Raw genomic sequence first — 14693 nt, 5'->3', positions numbered from 1 at the left:
AAGTCATGTGCCCTGACTGGGAATTGAACTGGTGACCTTTCAGTTTGTGGGACGATGCCCAACCCACTGAGCAACACCAGTCAGGGCTATATATTCATTTTTACCTTAATAAATAATTTAAGAAGTTATTGAATAAAGGTAATAAATGTATTTAGGCATTTGAAGGATTGTAACATAAATGAACAGTGTAATTTAATTTTAGAATATATACTTTCAGCATTGAGGACTTCATTTGCTTAATAACCTTCTTTATATTTGTTGATATTATTTCTCATCCTATACCAACATTTTACAGTGTGTTACCAATAAAACACATGCATGCATGGGTGCACACACAAACACCTTTTTAAATCAGATAATGAATATCTTTAATTTATATTGTATATTTTTCCACAAGTTAAGTGGTTAGACATTATTTCTTTATAAGATCACTAGATCACTGAGAGATAGAGGATAGTTTTTTGGTCCTGTTTTGACATTTTTTTTTTCATTCAGTGAAACCCATAAGCGCTCTATTTCATTAACTAGACACAATTCAATGGAAAAGTAAAACTGGCACCTCTTGATATCCTGGTTTTGTGTAGCTTTGGGTGGAGCTGACTCCTGAGTATGAAGATTGTGATAAGAAATAATACTAGGTGCTTGTAAGAAAATACTGGAAGAGGGTTGCCAAATATCCTGTATGTCTCATTTTCTCATACCTCAGGGCTCTGCCCTATTAAAAGTTACATTTAGATGCATATTGATCTTGTATTTGAGCCTGTTCAGTCACTTTTGATATATTACTGGCATGTCATCACTTCTTTGTAATATAGACTGTGAAGACTTATCTGGCAACCCAATATTTGAAAAATATTTCTAACATTTTTTGCCAAGTTACTATTTAAAATCAAACTATGACTAAAACTAAATTTATCATCCTACTCCCAGAACTGACTCCCTTTGCTCACTTTATTTTGTCCATTCTATCACTGTCATTTTGTTGATCACATAGATTTCATAGTTCCTATTCTATGAATTTGTACTGATAGCCCCAACCCATGATGACCTCTTCTGATGAACTTACAACACTTACTTGTTTTTCACTTCCATCTTTTGCTATTATTGCATTATTATTTAATGACAGTGTCCCCATGATTAGGCACAAAGCCCTTTGAGACCCTAGACTAGCAGCTTTACTGAATAGCATGTAGGGTTATGAATGAGGAAGCCCCAGGCCTGTCTGTCCCCATTCTCTGTTCTCCAGGTGTCAGTCAATTTTGGTCTCTTTTCAGTGTCCTCTACATGTCCTACTTCTACTGGTCTAAACCTTCTGTGTTGCTTTACTTCTGGCTACTGTGGTTCTGTTAGTATCTTGTGTTTATGAAGATCATGGATGATTTTAGAAGATTCTTGGGCTAATTTTATGGAAATAAAGGAGTCATTTTTAAGCTTTTTTTTTTCTATCTCAGGATTCATTTTTAAACTACCATAAAAAATTTTACCTCTTTATATGCTTTCAATAATATTTATTCATTTATCATAGGTTAATAAGGTCATATAAGTTTCAGGTGTACATTTATATGGTACTTGATCTATATATTGTACTGTGTGTCCACCACATAAAGTCAAACCATCTTCTGTCACCATACATTAGGCCCCCCTCAGACTCTTACTTTTGATACAGAATAAAAAGAGAGAAGACAAATATGACCAAGTTCATAAACATGAAATTTCTTCTCAGACTCTCTTGTTTAATTATGTTGCTTTTATAGCCTGATGGGAACAGAGCAGATAGAAATGTAAATAATTATAACGTCATGTTATGTATGTCACTACAAAGTAAAACTAATTTTATTTAGCCACCTGGCATTTTGTATATACCTTCTTTAGAGCCATAATTCTGATGGGACTAGAGATTTAGTATAACTTCATTTTAAGAAGGAGAATTGAGGTAAGTGATTGGAGAAGGTCATACATATAGTTAATGAAGAGGTCAGGAATGGAGTCCATGTATCTCTTAAAGATTACTTTAGTCGGGGATAACGTACATGTAAAAAAATCAAACAGTACAAAGAGATGTACTGTGAAAGGTAAGTCTTTGTCCTACTCCATCTCCCAATTCTCTCATTCTCTTCCCCAGGGTCAAGAACTTGTCAGTTTCTTGGGCTTTCAAGAGCTGCTTAATGTATATATACTCATGTAAATGTAATTCCCCTTCACGCAAATACTAGCATATTATACACACTTTTCTGTATCTTGCTTTTTATCACATTTTAACAATATGTATGAAAATTGTAGAACCCAGATATTTTTATTCCTTTACTATATATTTTCACTGTATTGCCTGTCATTCAGACATCCAGTTTTTGTTAATGGAAATGAACCAAGTGTTAAATTGTTCTTTGTTTCTAGCATATCATATTGAGTACTTCATATGCAATATAATGTATTTCACATTTTTTTTTCCCAGAAAGAGATCATGGTCATTGATTTATTTTATGATAAATGTTGAAGTTAAAAAAATCATAAGTGAAATGTATATAGTAATTACTGCTAGTTACGACAAATTGCTGATTGGGATGTTTTCTTTTCCATTTGATAAGTAAATGGCAGGTGAAATTTCCATGGAAATCATTTACCTTTAGACTTGTGTAAAAACCTGTGTGGTATATACAAAACAGTTTAATATCTCATTGCCAGTAAAAAGGAATGATTTTATAAATCTCAAACTATCAATATTTATTTTCTAAATTTAGAAATCTCCACCCTCATATGAAAAACATCACAGAAATAATTTTTTGTTTATTGAAATAGTTTTTAACTATATCTTATAAAAATATATCCTTAATTTTTATCATTCTGCATTTATTTTGGCTAAGTTATCTGTTAATGCAGTTATTCCTTTATTTTTCAGAAGTTATTGGTGGTTATCAGAACTTCTTGATTTTAGACCTTTTTGACCAAACTGTATCAAGAAAGACAAATCATTAAAAAAAAATGTATCCCATGCCAAATTTCCATGATAGGATTCATAGAGGTTAAGTACTTATATTGGGGCTAAATAATTTAATTATTCAGCAATTCAGCATTCTTCCTAAAGGTGGCAGTACTTCTCAATGTATTATTTACTGAGTAATTCTCTTTGAAAATTCTATCAGTTATAAATTTATTATTGATTGGAGAAAAGTTAATCAGGTTAAAAGTATTTTTTAAATAATACTGTCACAATAGTTAAAATTCAGTAGTATAACAAATAAGATTGTATTCTTGAGGTATATAGTATTAGTACAGCTTTTGTGTGTGTTATCCTCAACCCTTGACATGAGGTCCTGTTGGTTCTTAATTGCATTCTGACTTTGGAATTCTTGGTATAAGATTGTGACCTAATATCTTGGTGTATTTATAGTTCTGTCCTATGGAGATGTTATCAGAAAACAAACAAAACACCTCAAACAGGAAAAAAACAACACCCCCCTAAGTAACTGCATATTGTATATATTTGTGCACATGGGAAATGTTTTGATATTTTAGGCCTATCTTCTACTTGAACTTTTTCTTTTTTGTTTTGGTGACTAATTCTTTTAAAAGTCAAACAAATACTTATTTGTTTAGTGGTGCCGTTAAAAAAACACATTCAGCCTTCTCTGCTGTGAAAACTAAATTCTAAATTCACAGGGTGGTGCTCTGGAGCATGGAGAAACAACACTGTGTTTTGTTCCTCCTTTTTCCATCATTTCCATTTCTAATTAAATGGTCCTTTTGTGTGCGTGTGTGTACGCTTGTGCATGAATGCATGTGCATGTTTGAAATCACATAGTGCTGCAGTTTGAAGATGGTGAACAGCAAGACAGAGAGGAAAGGCTAGCCTCCCTGCCAGGCCTCTTTGCCAGGTAACTTTGATGTGGCCCCTACATTCTAAGGTTGGCCCTGATTATTGGTTCATCTAGCAATGTGACTGGGTATGAGAGGACTGTGTCACTCTAGCCTATAGATACTGGGGTATAATTACCACAATGCTAGTTTTTAAAATTTGCAATGAGACTTATCAGGCACACTTGCTTCTCATGTTGATGGTTCAATGTGTTTTCTCCCCGTATGCAAATCTGCATGGAAAGCTAAATTATAATCATAAGGTTGCTTGATGAGCACAGAGTCAGCTCTCTGACCAGTATCAGCAAGCTCCTGTATTTGTGATACATTCATCTTTCCTATAAGAATATACAAGGTGGGGCAAAAGTAGGTTTATAGTTGTGAGTATGCAAAAGTTTATTTGTGTATTATTTTTAATTATTGTATTATTTTCTATACAAATCACTGTAGACTTACTTTGCCCTACCCTGTACTTGCCAGTCAGACCAGATATTTTTCAATTTTTAGAGCATCCTTTCTACTAGACCAGGATGCAGATACATGGGCAGTTTCTGCTTTCTTTCTTGGTTTCTTTTCTTACAGAGTTACAGACTATCTCCTTAGTACATTGTTTTTCTCATTAGTTTAATAAAATTGTGCTCATCAATGTAAAATACCTTAATGCCTGGCATATCAGTAAATAAATGGTAACTAATTTTAATAAGTATAATGTGTTGAATCCAGGTCATCTTGATACTTGTAATATCAAAGATAATCTTTTATGCCATTTCTATAGATGACTGATCTTTCACATCTCACATTTTTTAATTCTTTAATTTTTTTAATTCCTTAATTTCATTTATCCTTAATGTTATATCAGTGAGCCATTTGGGAAAATTACTTCTAGCTCTGCATGCTTTTGCCACTATTTTGTTTTTGAGATTTTGATTTTTTAAAAAATGTTAGTTTTTTGCTTCAAAAGACTCCCATTTCCCACAGTCTCCCCCATATGTAATGGCAGTTTAATAGAAGAGATGATCTTCAAGTTACTGCTCAGCTGTAGAATGTATGTATATAACTTTGTATCTTATTTGAGTAAATGATGACACTCATGGTCCTTTCCATCTAATCATGCTTAACTTCATTTCAGGCTCTGCTTAATTTTTTTCTTATAATAGAGTGTAATGTTATTTAGAAAAAGGCATCTGAAGCCTTAGAACAGTAGGATGGCCATGGAATTGGGAGGCAGTGATTGAAAACACAGGGGTAGACGTTAAATGGCGGCAAATTCAGCAGTCAACAATGACATTACAGATCTGACAAGTACATATTTGACAAATCAAAACTTTGTGTGTGAAAATGAGTGCCGAAAGGGATAATTGGGATGAGTCAGTCGGCCACCCCAGCAACAGTAAGCCTTGGTGGCTTTCCCTTCTCCAAGCACGCAGGGATGACTTGCTTTTAAGGGTGGCACAAGAGATTTGTGAAAACAGCAGGAAAATTGCCGCAGCTCTTTCTGGTGTTTGTAAAATTACAGATTATGGTGCAGTTTTGAAGCTGGTGCCTTGAGAACCACACTCTAAGCACTCATGGATAGCAAACGTTGTGGGAGTTAAGAAAGGGGTAAGTCATTTCAGACTGCAGTCGTAAGGGGAAGCATATCAATGGATTTGGTCTAGGTCTTGAGGAATGGGCATCATCTGACTGTATGAGAGAAGGGAGAAGACATTTTTTTGATGGGCGAAATGCCAATAACAACCTTGGGTGGGAAATAATAGTGTATGCTGGGGGCATGGAGAGTCACGTAGTTGGTGCAAAGGTTCTTAAATATGGTCCGTGAGAGAGAATTGAGGCAGTGCTTTTATCAAATGAGGTCACTCCAGAGTTGGAAAAAAATGGGCACGATGCCACTTCTGTTCAGCATGAGACTGGAGGGAACTGTAGTGCCTCTCAGGGCATCAAGCTCCATGCTTTCATGTGCTCTCTGATGCCATCAAAGAATTCCATTTTAGGACAGTTTTTGGAAACTGGAAAGAGGGTCAACACCTTTAAAATTGTCTCTCTCTAATAAATATTCAAATGGAAGAAAAAACAATAGCACTTTGAGGGCAGATGAGTACCTATGTTGTTAAAGCATACATCGTGGTGGTCCTGCTTGATGAGGAAAGGATAGCCACACGTCATTGTGCCTTCCTGTTTTCCATATCAGCAGCTGTCACCACCTTTCCAAGAGGTATTGCCAAGAAATAGGAATAGAATATGATGTTTTTCTCTACCAGACAAAAATTTGTTGTCTCTCCACAAGTTAATTAAATTTTAAGACGAAGGAAATAATGTAACTTTCACTTGAAAGCCTTGGAGGAAGTTAGTGTTACAGTACACAAGCTACCGTAACATGACAAAGCATGCTATGAAATTCTGCTTTTGTTCTGTGTACCTTTGAGTCCAGGATTTCGGCACTTGCTGAGAAAAAAGTTGCACTTGATTATCAGAGATGATGTATTTGTTACTGTGTGAAAGACCATATCACAATTTCAACCCAGTGAGCCAAAATTCATTGAAATTTACTACTGAACAGTTAGAATTTTTTAAATTAATCTTTTTCAGGAAGTCACTATTTTTCTTCATGAAAAAATAATGTGAGGGAAGCACAATCCTTTTAAAATAATGTTTTTATTGCGTATGTTCAGGACATCAGTTTCCAGTGCAATGAAATAAAGTATATGATGTATGCATTTCTGTGCAAGTTTCTGGAGGACAGAGTCCATGTCTTTAATCAGAATCGCAGACTGGTTTTTAATTCTCCTGAATGGTTAAGAACTAATAATTTAATGTGGAGAAAATGTGGTGCTTGGGATGAATTTGAGCAAAGGAATGACAGGAAATTAGAAAGTACGTCTGAAGAATATGGTGGGAAGGAAAGCTTTGGCAGGACTGTGAGGTGGGGTGGTTTAAGGATTCAAGTTAGCCCCAGGGTCTGAGTTCTTTTAATCTGAGGGTAATTTTCTAGGTAGAGCTTTTCAAAGATAGGGACCTCTGTTTTTTTGTTTTTTGTTTTCTTAAATGAGCAGTGTTTGAGACAACAGTCACTCAAAAATATCAAATCAAAATGAAATCGCTGTATGGACAGAAAGTTGGGCTATAGCACCAAAAATAAATGCTCTCCCATTTTATCTGTATTTAATCCTGTTATGGTAAATCATTTGATGATAAGGTTTTTGGAGATATAATCCTTCATATAAAGCTCATACAGCTTCCTTTTTGTTTAGGAGCAGTTGATTAACACAAACTTTTCGCCTCTTAGGATTTGTCCTCTTTGTACATTTTATTTCTGATAATTTTTTTTTTTTTTACTGAAGGCATGCCTTTAGACATGATAATTTTTATCCAGTATCTTCAGAGGGAAGGAAACTTGTAAGATGATGTGTTTTAAGTAACATTCCAATCAACATCTAAGCTTAGGTTTGCTCGTCTTTAGGTAAAATTAAGCTGACAACGCTGCAGTCACTTTAGTTTAAAATACCATTAGAACTTATGATGTATCATCTATCAATATCAATTTATTACCAAAGCCCTGGAACTCTGCCCCTATGTCATATTAGTATAATTTTATTTTCACCCTTATGTATTTCCCTGAAATAAGGTTTAGCAAAACAGATTCCGTAGATATTAAGAACTGCCAATGTTTTAAAATTTATTATGATTGGAAGATCAAGATGTTAAGTTTAGACTCTGGTTCATTTAAATATTTCAGGTTTGCTCCTACTAAGTTCTTTGAAGTTAAAAAGAAAATTATCGAATACATTGTTAAAACATTGGTATTATCTAAAATATTTATTCTAAAATATGGCATTTTTTCCTGTTTTAGCAAACTTTGTGTTCCTAGGTCTGTGGAGATAACAAATCAAATGAGATGTTAGAAGCCCAGAAAAATCCCCTCCCTGAAGTAGAAATGTTTAATAGAATAATATGAGGTATAACTCACAAAAGAAAGTGGTTTTGATAAACTGTAACGGTTAAGGAAGGGATGAACTGCTCTGTAATATTGTGATTTACTTAGAACATTTGAGGAAGATAAAGTACTTCTGTATGCCATTTATTCTTAAAATCCTTTGCTGTCCACCACTTTGCTACACAATACAAAATAATAATTATTTTAATAAATTTGAATTGGGAGGAAGTTTGAGTGGGTACCTAACAATGGAGTAAAATTCCTTTTATTAAATTAACTTTCATTTGTATTATAAAAATAAAATATGCTTATTGAATACAATTTGGGAAATAAAGATTACCTGCAGCCTCATAACCTGGAGATAACCAGTTAACATTCTGGAGTCTTTTTCTCCATTTTATACATGTGTGGTGTATTGTGTATATATACAAATGTACACATGTTAATATGTACATACACTACAATGAGGATGAAATTGATTTCTTAATTCCATTTAGTATACTTTCCCATATGATTATTATTTCTCGACATTAAAAGCTGGTCATTATACATGATAAGAAAAAGACTGTAATCTATACCTTATTGTTGGTTACAGGATATTTCCAGTTTTTCTTTACTTTTTTTTTTTTTTTTTGCTATTATAGATACTTCACTGAATACACTGTATGAAAATTTTGTATTTATTCATGATTAGTATTTAAGGGAAAATTCCGAACCTAGAATTTATGGGCCAAAGAGTATTCAGAAATTTAAGGGTTTTGATACATTTTCCTAAATTGCTAAAACATGCTGTATGCGACTTCAGCTGGACTCTGTTTCCCTCTGATTGACACAAGTTTTATCTTCTGTACCAAAGCTACAGCCAGACAACCTGTTGGGCGGAAATGGCATCGTGCGAGTTTGGGTTTGCGGCTTTTTGATTAGCTGGGAGGCGCCGGCACGTAGTCCCGTTTCTAACTGGCGTGTCTTTGTCTTTCTCCCTGGGGACCGCTGCCACCCCTGCGGGCCGCTGCCACCCCTGCGGGCCGAAGCCTCGGGAAGCCGTCGCCCCGCAGCGCCACCGCCCAGCGCTCGGCTGCGCCGGGGAGCCGGTGCCCCTCGGCGGCCGCTGTCACCACACGCCAGGCTGCCGCCAGCTGCCGCGCTAAGCTCCGCGGGGGCGCCGCCCGGGAGCGCCAGCACGCCGCCCGGGGCCTTCGGAAGCCCGCGCCCCCGTGAGCGCCACCGCTCAGCCACCGGCGGGACGATGCCGGCACTGCGCACAGCTCTGAGTACCTCCGGCGCCCCGCCGCGTCCCGCCTCTTCCCGCCCGCCCTCTAGACCCTGTCGTCAGCGAGCTCCCCGGCGTCCGCGGCTTTCGCAGACCCCCACCCCACCCCTTTGCTTTGGTGGAACCTGGTTTCCCGCAGAGCTCCCTCCGCAGCCCCTCCGGAGGACCGTGTGCCTTAGGGCCGGCGGGCGGGAGAATGGCCCTCTTGCCAGTTCTTGCCACTCACAGAGCATTTCTGCCAAAATCCTGGCTTCTTGGAGAATCTTGCCCTTGGACAATACCCTCCTTTCTCCCTCCTCCACGTAATTTATCAACTACCTAGTCGTTGTCTGTCATTACTAGTTCCTCAAAGACTAGCTCCCATTTTAGTCTTCGCCACCTCGAGTCATGTCAACCAGGTAGTTACCCCCCGCCCCCCAACCGCCAGAAGATTGTTTTCATAGTGTACCAATCCCCAGTGACCGGGGTTGTCTGGAGCTGTGTAATGCATTACTGTGGGTGGACTTGTCCCCTCTTGTGACTTCATCTCCAACGACCATTTCTTGGGAATCAGCCCTTGCTCCCACCTTCTATGCTGCCTATCCAGGGAACGCACTAGCTCTGGGTTTGCACTGAAGTGTGCTCCCCCCAGCCTATTCCCAGCACGAGATTGAGCGCAGGGAGGGTATTAGTGACCGTCTGTCCCTGTGAGACGCTGGACTCCTCTAGTGAGCAGCTTGGGCATGGGGGCTCCTCAGCAGCCTGGCCAAAACTTTCTTAGAACTGTGTTGCGTGCAGTCTAGGGCCCTTCTTGCCCAAGTGTCAGACTTGCATTATGGTATGAAGGCCTACCCCCTCCTTGCTTCTCTGATTCTTCCCTTTATCCTTCAGTGTGATGTTCCCTTAATAAAACGCTTACAAGTTGAACCCTGCCTTGGTGTCTGCTTCTAGGAGGACCTGAGCTAACACATCATCAGACATTTCACTCTGAACACCATCGTCCTGTCCTGGATCCCTGGTTCACTGACAGCTAATTCGTTAATTTTTTTCCACTATGAATCAGCCCCTTCTTAGATTCACTTCCTTTCTAGCCTAGATCCCGTGGTCCATCATTATAATCGTCCTTCTTGATGCTTTCAGCAGTCTTGAACTTGAATTTCTTCCAATTTATTTTCCTGTAAAATCCCAACGCTGGATGACCCTTACCATTTGCCTTCGGTGCACCTGACTGGGACAACAGAGTATTTTCTTCTAGAAAAGCACACAATGCAGCCAACCAGTTCTACTTTCATTTTATCTTGAACTTCAAATTGGTGCTATTGTTCCTACTGTAGTGTCAGTTTCCCACTTCTCAAGCTACTTTTTAATCTCTCCTCAAACTTTTCTCACCCCTTCCTCCCAGTAGACTTCAAATTTCCCTGGGAAATAGAAGATATTACATACAAACTTCCTCATCTTTCACCACAAGGCGCCTGCCCCCAGTCCAGCTGCCTTGGTAACCATTTTCTTCCTTTTTGTGATTATGGAGGAAGTTTCAAAGGCCAGTGCCTCCCCTTGAGCTCTGGATCCCACCCCCTCTTGCTTTTTCAAAAACTTTCCTCCTGAGGTTACTCTCTACCTCTCTTCTGCATCATCAGTCTCTGACTCGAATGAATCATTCTCATCAGTTTGCAGACATGCTCCAGTGTCCCCCGTCTTAACCAATCCTTCCCTTGGGTACAACTTTTCCATCAATGAGCCATTTCTCAGCTTTCCTTCATAACCAAACTTCTTTATGTATTATCCTTACATATTGTGTTTATTCTCTAATCTTCTATTCTACTTTAAAATCCACAATGTAACTTCCCCATCACCACCACTGAAAGTGTCATTTATATTAAGGTCATCAGTCACTTCCATATTACCCTATCCAAAAGGGTATTTTCTGATCCTTGCCTTTACCAGCCTCTGCTTCTTTAAATGTTCTCTCTTCACATACAAGGCAGTATTCTCTCCTGGTTTTCTTGCTACACTAGTCACTCCTCAGTGTTATGCTACATTTCCTGCCTAACTTTGAAAAGTTGGAGTCTCTTACCTCTCTTTTCTTTCTATGTTCTTTCCCAGAATGCTCTTACCAGTTTTTATGGATTTAAGTATGCCTTTATGCTAATGAGGTTTAAATTTGTTTTCCACCTTGACCTTTTCTATAAGTTCTAAACTCAAACTTCTAATTGTTTGCTCAATATCTTCTTTTGGATCATTCAGATCGTTCAAACTTAACATGTCCAGAATCTAATCCCTCATTTTCATCCCAAACTTATTGCCCCCATTTTCCCCCTAACAAGGTAAATAGCACCACCATCCAACCAATTGCTCAAGCTAGAAACCTAGGCATCACCTTAGATTCTTTTCATGACCTCTCCTACATTAAATAGACCAGCATAATCTATCAGTGTTACCCTCAAATACATCTTTAATTTGTCTGCTTTTTTCCATTTTCAGTGTTATCACTTAATCCTGATCAATATTTTTTTCTCACTTGACAGCCAGTCCTTCCTGGTCTCACTTCTCATACTCGAACCAAGACCCACTTCTTGATAGAGTGGCAACAATGACCTTACTCGTAAACTGAATTGAGTAAAGTGTTGCTCATAAGATAAAATCTAAACTCCTTATGTGGCTCACAGAGCCCTGCATAATCTGACCCTTACCTACATCTTGAACCCCATGTATGCTCCATGTTTATTGCCCATGATGCAGCCTCACTGCTTCCTTTTTCCAACATGCCCAGATCTTTTCTGCAACTCAGGGGCTTAGCAAAAACTGTATCTCTGCTTAAGCTGCTCTCCTTGGCTATCCTTTTCCCGGTCACAACTTTTCTTTTAGATAACAGGTAAAATACAACATCTTAAGAAAGGCCTGCCCAGAGCATTGATTGAAAGTAGGCTCTGGCCTCCCATTTACTATCTGTTCTTTACTCCGATTCCTTATCTCAATTTGTAACTATTTATTTGTTTATGTACTCTGTGTGTGTGTGTGTGTGTGTGTGTGTGTGTGTGTGTGTGTTTGCCATTTGTCATACTGGAATGAATGAGGGAAGAGACTGTGTCTGGATGTCTAGATTCCTCAACATTGTATTCCCAGCCCCTAGAACAATATTGACACATACTAGGTGCACAATATGTATCTGTTGAAGGAATGAAGAAACAATCTGCTAGTTTTTCTTTTGAGAGTTCACTTTTTATTGATTTGTAAGAGCTCTTTATATATTTCAACCACTAACCATTGTTTAATCTATATGTTGCATTTTGCCCTTTGTCATATACATATCAGTTTAATTCATGATGTCTTTGATATACAGAAATATTACATTTTTGATTTAGATAAATTTATCTTTTCTTTCATGATTTCTGCTTTTGGTGATATGTTTTAAAAAGTCTTCTCCATCTCAATGTTAAATAAATATTTGTCTATGTTTTCTTTAAATATTTTTTTTAGATTTAAATCTTTACTCCAAATGAAATTTATTTTTGATATAGATGTGATTAAGGCTCTAAATATTTATTTAGTTGTTGCATCATCAATTTAATAAAAATTCTCTTTCCACTGTTTTGAAAATTCTGTGTTTATCAAATATTAAATTCTTACATATACTTGGAGTGTTTCTGGATTTTATTTGTTTCTTTTTTTGGTATCTTTCTCTATTCCTGAACCATGGTGTCATTTTATATTGTCACTTTATAATTCGTTATTGTGTGATTATCTTTTTAATGGAGTGAACATTGTTCTTTTTCAAAATATTTTCAGCTATATTTGTGCATTTATTTTTCAAGATAAACTTTAGTTATATTTTGGTCAAGTTTCAAAAGAAATTCTACTGGAATTTTGTTTAGAACTGCTTTAATATTATAGATTAATTGAGGTAGAATTGCGATCTTATAATGACATTAATTTTTCCATTCAGGAAATTGTCACATGTCAAGGTTATTGAAGCCTTCTTATATATTCCTCAGTAACTTTGTAGATCCTGCATATTTCTTATTAATAATGTTAATAGGTATTTCATAGTTTGATGGTATTATTTTCTCATTATATTTTATAACCAGTTCCTTGCAGGGTCAACTTACTGATTTTTGTATGTGGCAACTTTTCTGAACTCTTTCATTAATCTTCCTAGTTGATTCTCTTCTAAATAGACAATCATTTGAAGTGTAATTAATAATAATTTTCTCTCTTTTTTTACAATATTTATACCTCATACATTAAATAAATTATGGTATTAATTTCTTCTTATTCCTGACTCTTTAGGGATGACATTAATATTTCATCAACTTCTAATGTTAGCTGTTGGACTAAAATAGAAGTTTTTTTCAGGTGAAGGAAGTTATTTCCTGGGTCAGGTATCCTAAGCATTTTGTTGAAAATTGTTGTTGAATTACATTAAACATATTTTGGGGAACTAGAAATTATCATGTGGTTTTACTCCCTTGACCTGTTATTACAATAAATTATTTAAATAAATTTTTCAATATTGGATTATTTCTGCATGAAATGCATCCTGTTTCATCATGGTAGATTTTTTTCCTTTTTCAGTATGATAATATTGAATTCAATTTTTTTTCCATTTTATTTAGGATAATTGTATTTATATTCAAAAATAAAATTCAACTACAGTTTTACATTTTTAAATTTTATTTTTATTATATTTCAAAAATGTCCTATCCTCTAGATTAGTATAGAGTGCAGGCATTGCCTATTTGAAGGTTTAGAGGAACTCACCCATAGCACTGCTTAGGACCCAAGCTGTTTTTAAGGGTATGTGAGTAGAAGTTAAACCCCTGAAAACATTAAAGTTTTCTTCTGTAATTTTTGGCCTAGACAGGTTAATTACTAATTCTTAAGTATAAATTTAAAAAATATTTTAAAAGAAAATCATGCATTTTCACATAATTTTAGAGTTTACTAGTATACTCCTATAGTAATTAAAACATTTCGTCTCTATTTGTAGTTATAACTTCTTTCTCATTTCTTATCTTTTTAGTGCATATTTCTTTCTTTAATTAGACTTGCTAGTCTTTTAAAGGAACCAACACTTAGCTATTTTATAAATTATATTTTTCTATTTTCAGCAGGATTAATGTAACTTTTACTTTTTATTAATTCCTTCTTTATTCCTTTCTTAAGTTTATTTTGATGTTTCCTGAATGTTTCCTTGTAACTGATGACTTAGTTCATTTATTTTTATTTCTTATTTAATAATAGGGCACATAAGGCTATAAATTTACCTCTCAGCACAACTTTGACTGCATCTCAAAAGTTTTGGTATGTAGTCTCTTAATTATTTCTATTGTAAAATAACAGGTTATAATTGCTGTTTTTATTTCATTTTTGATTGGTTTTATTTAGGATAGCATTGTGAGGTTTTTGTTATTGTTAATCCTGTCTCCTTTTTAATAAAGAATAAATTAATATTTATGTTGCTATTTCAATAAAAAGCTAATTGTATTTGGAAAAAGTGAAGTTATCTGTGAAGTGGTCTTATCTGAAGTTATAGGCAAGCAATACCTAGAATTCCTTTTTATAAGAGCTAACCAGGTGTGCCAACAAGCAGTGTTTATATTGATTACTGACAACAGGGATTTGGTATATCCCTAATACAAATAATTTACTGGAATTCTGATT

At 36.0% G+C, this 14693-nt stretch overlaps 1 protein-coding gene across 2 annotated transcripts in view; it reads left to right on the top strand.

Annotated features, from left to right (window-relative positions):
* ZNF800 (zinc finger protein 800) overlaps nt 1-9062 on the top strand; it is a 47248-nt gene extending 38186 nt beyond the window's left edge. For both annotated transcript variants that reach the window (XM_090287462.1, XM_090287461.1), the window contains exon 6: nt 8815-9062. In XM_090287462.1, the coding sequence (XP_090143588.1) occupies nt 8815-9001 (187 nt within the window). In that variant the 3' untranslated portion in view covers nt 9002-9062. The remainder of the gene's footprint in view (nt 1-8814) is intronic.
* Nucleotides 9063-14693: the final 5631 nt, after the last annotated feature.

The sequence above is a fragment of the Furipterus horrens genome, unplaced genomic scaffold (assembly GCF_987537825.1).
Source record: "Furipterus horrens unplaced genomic scaffold, mFurHor1.1.pri manual_scaffold_9, whole genome shotgun sequence".
Taxonomy (NCBI): Eukaryota; Metazoa; Chordata; class Mammalia; order Chiroptera; family Furipteridae; genus Furipterus; species Furipterus horrens.
The sequence above is the reverse complement of the archived record's forward strand: the minus strand, read 5'-3'. Positions and strand labels throughout refer to the sequence as shown.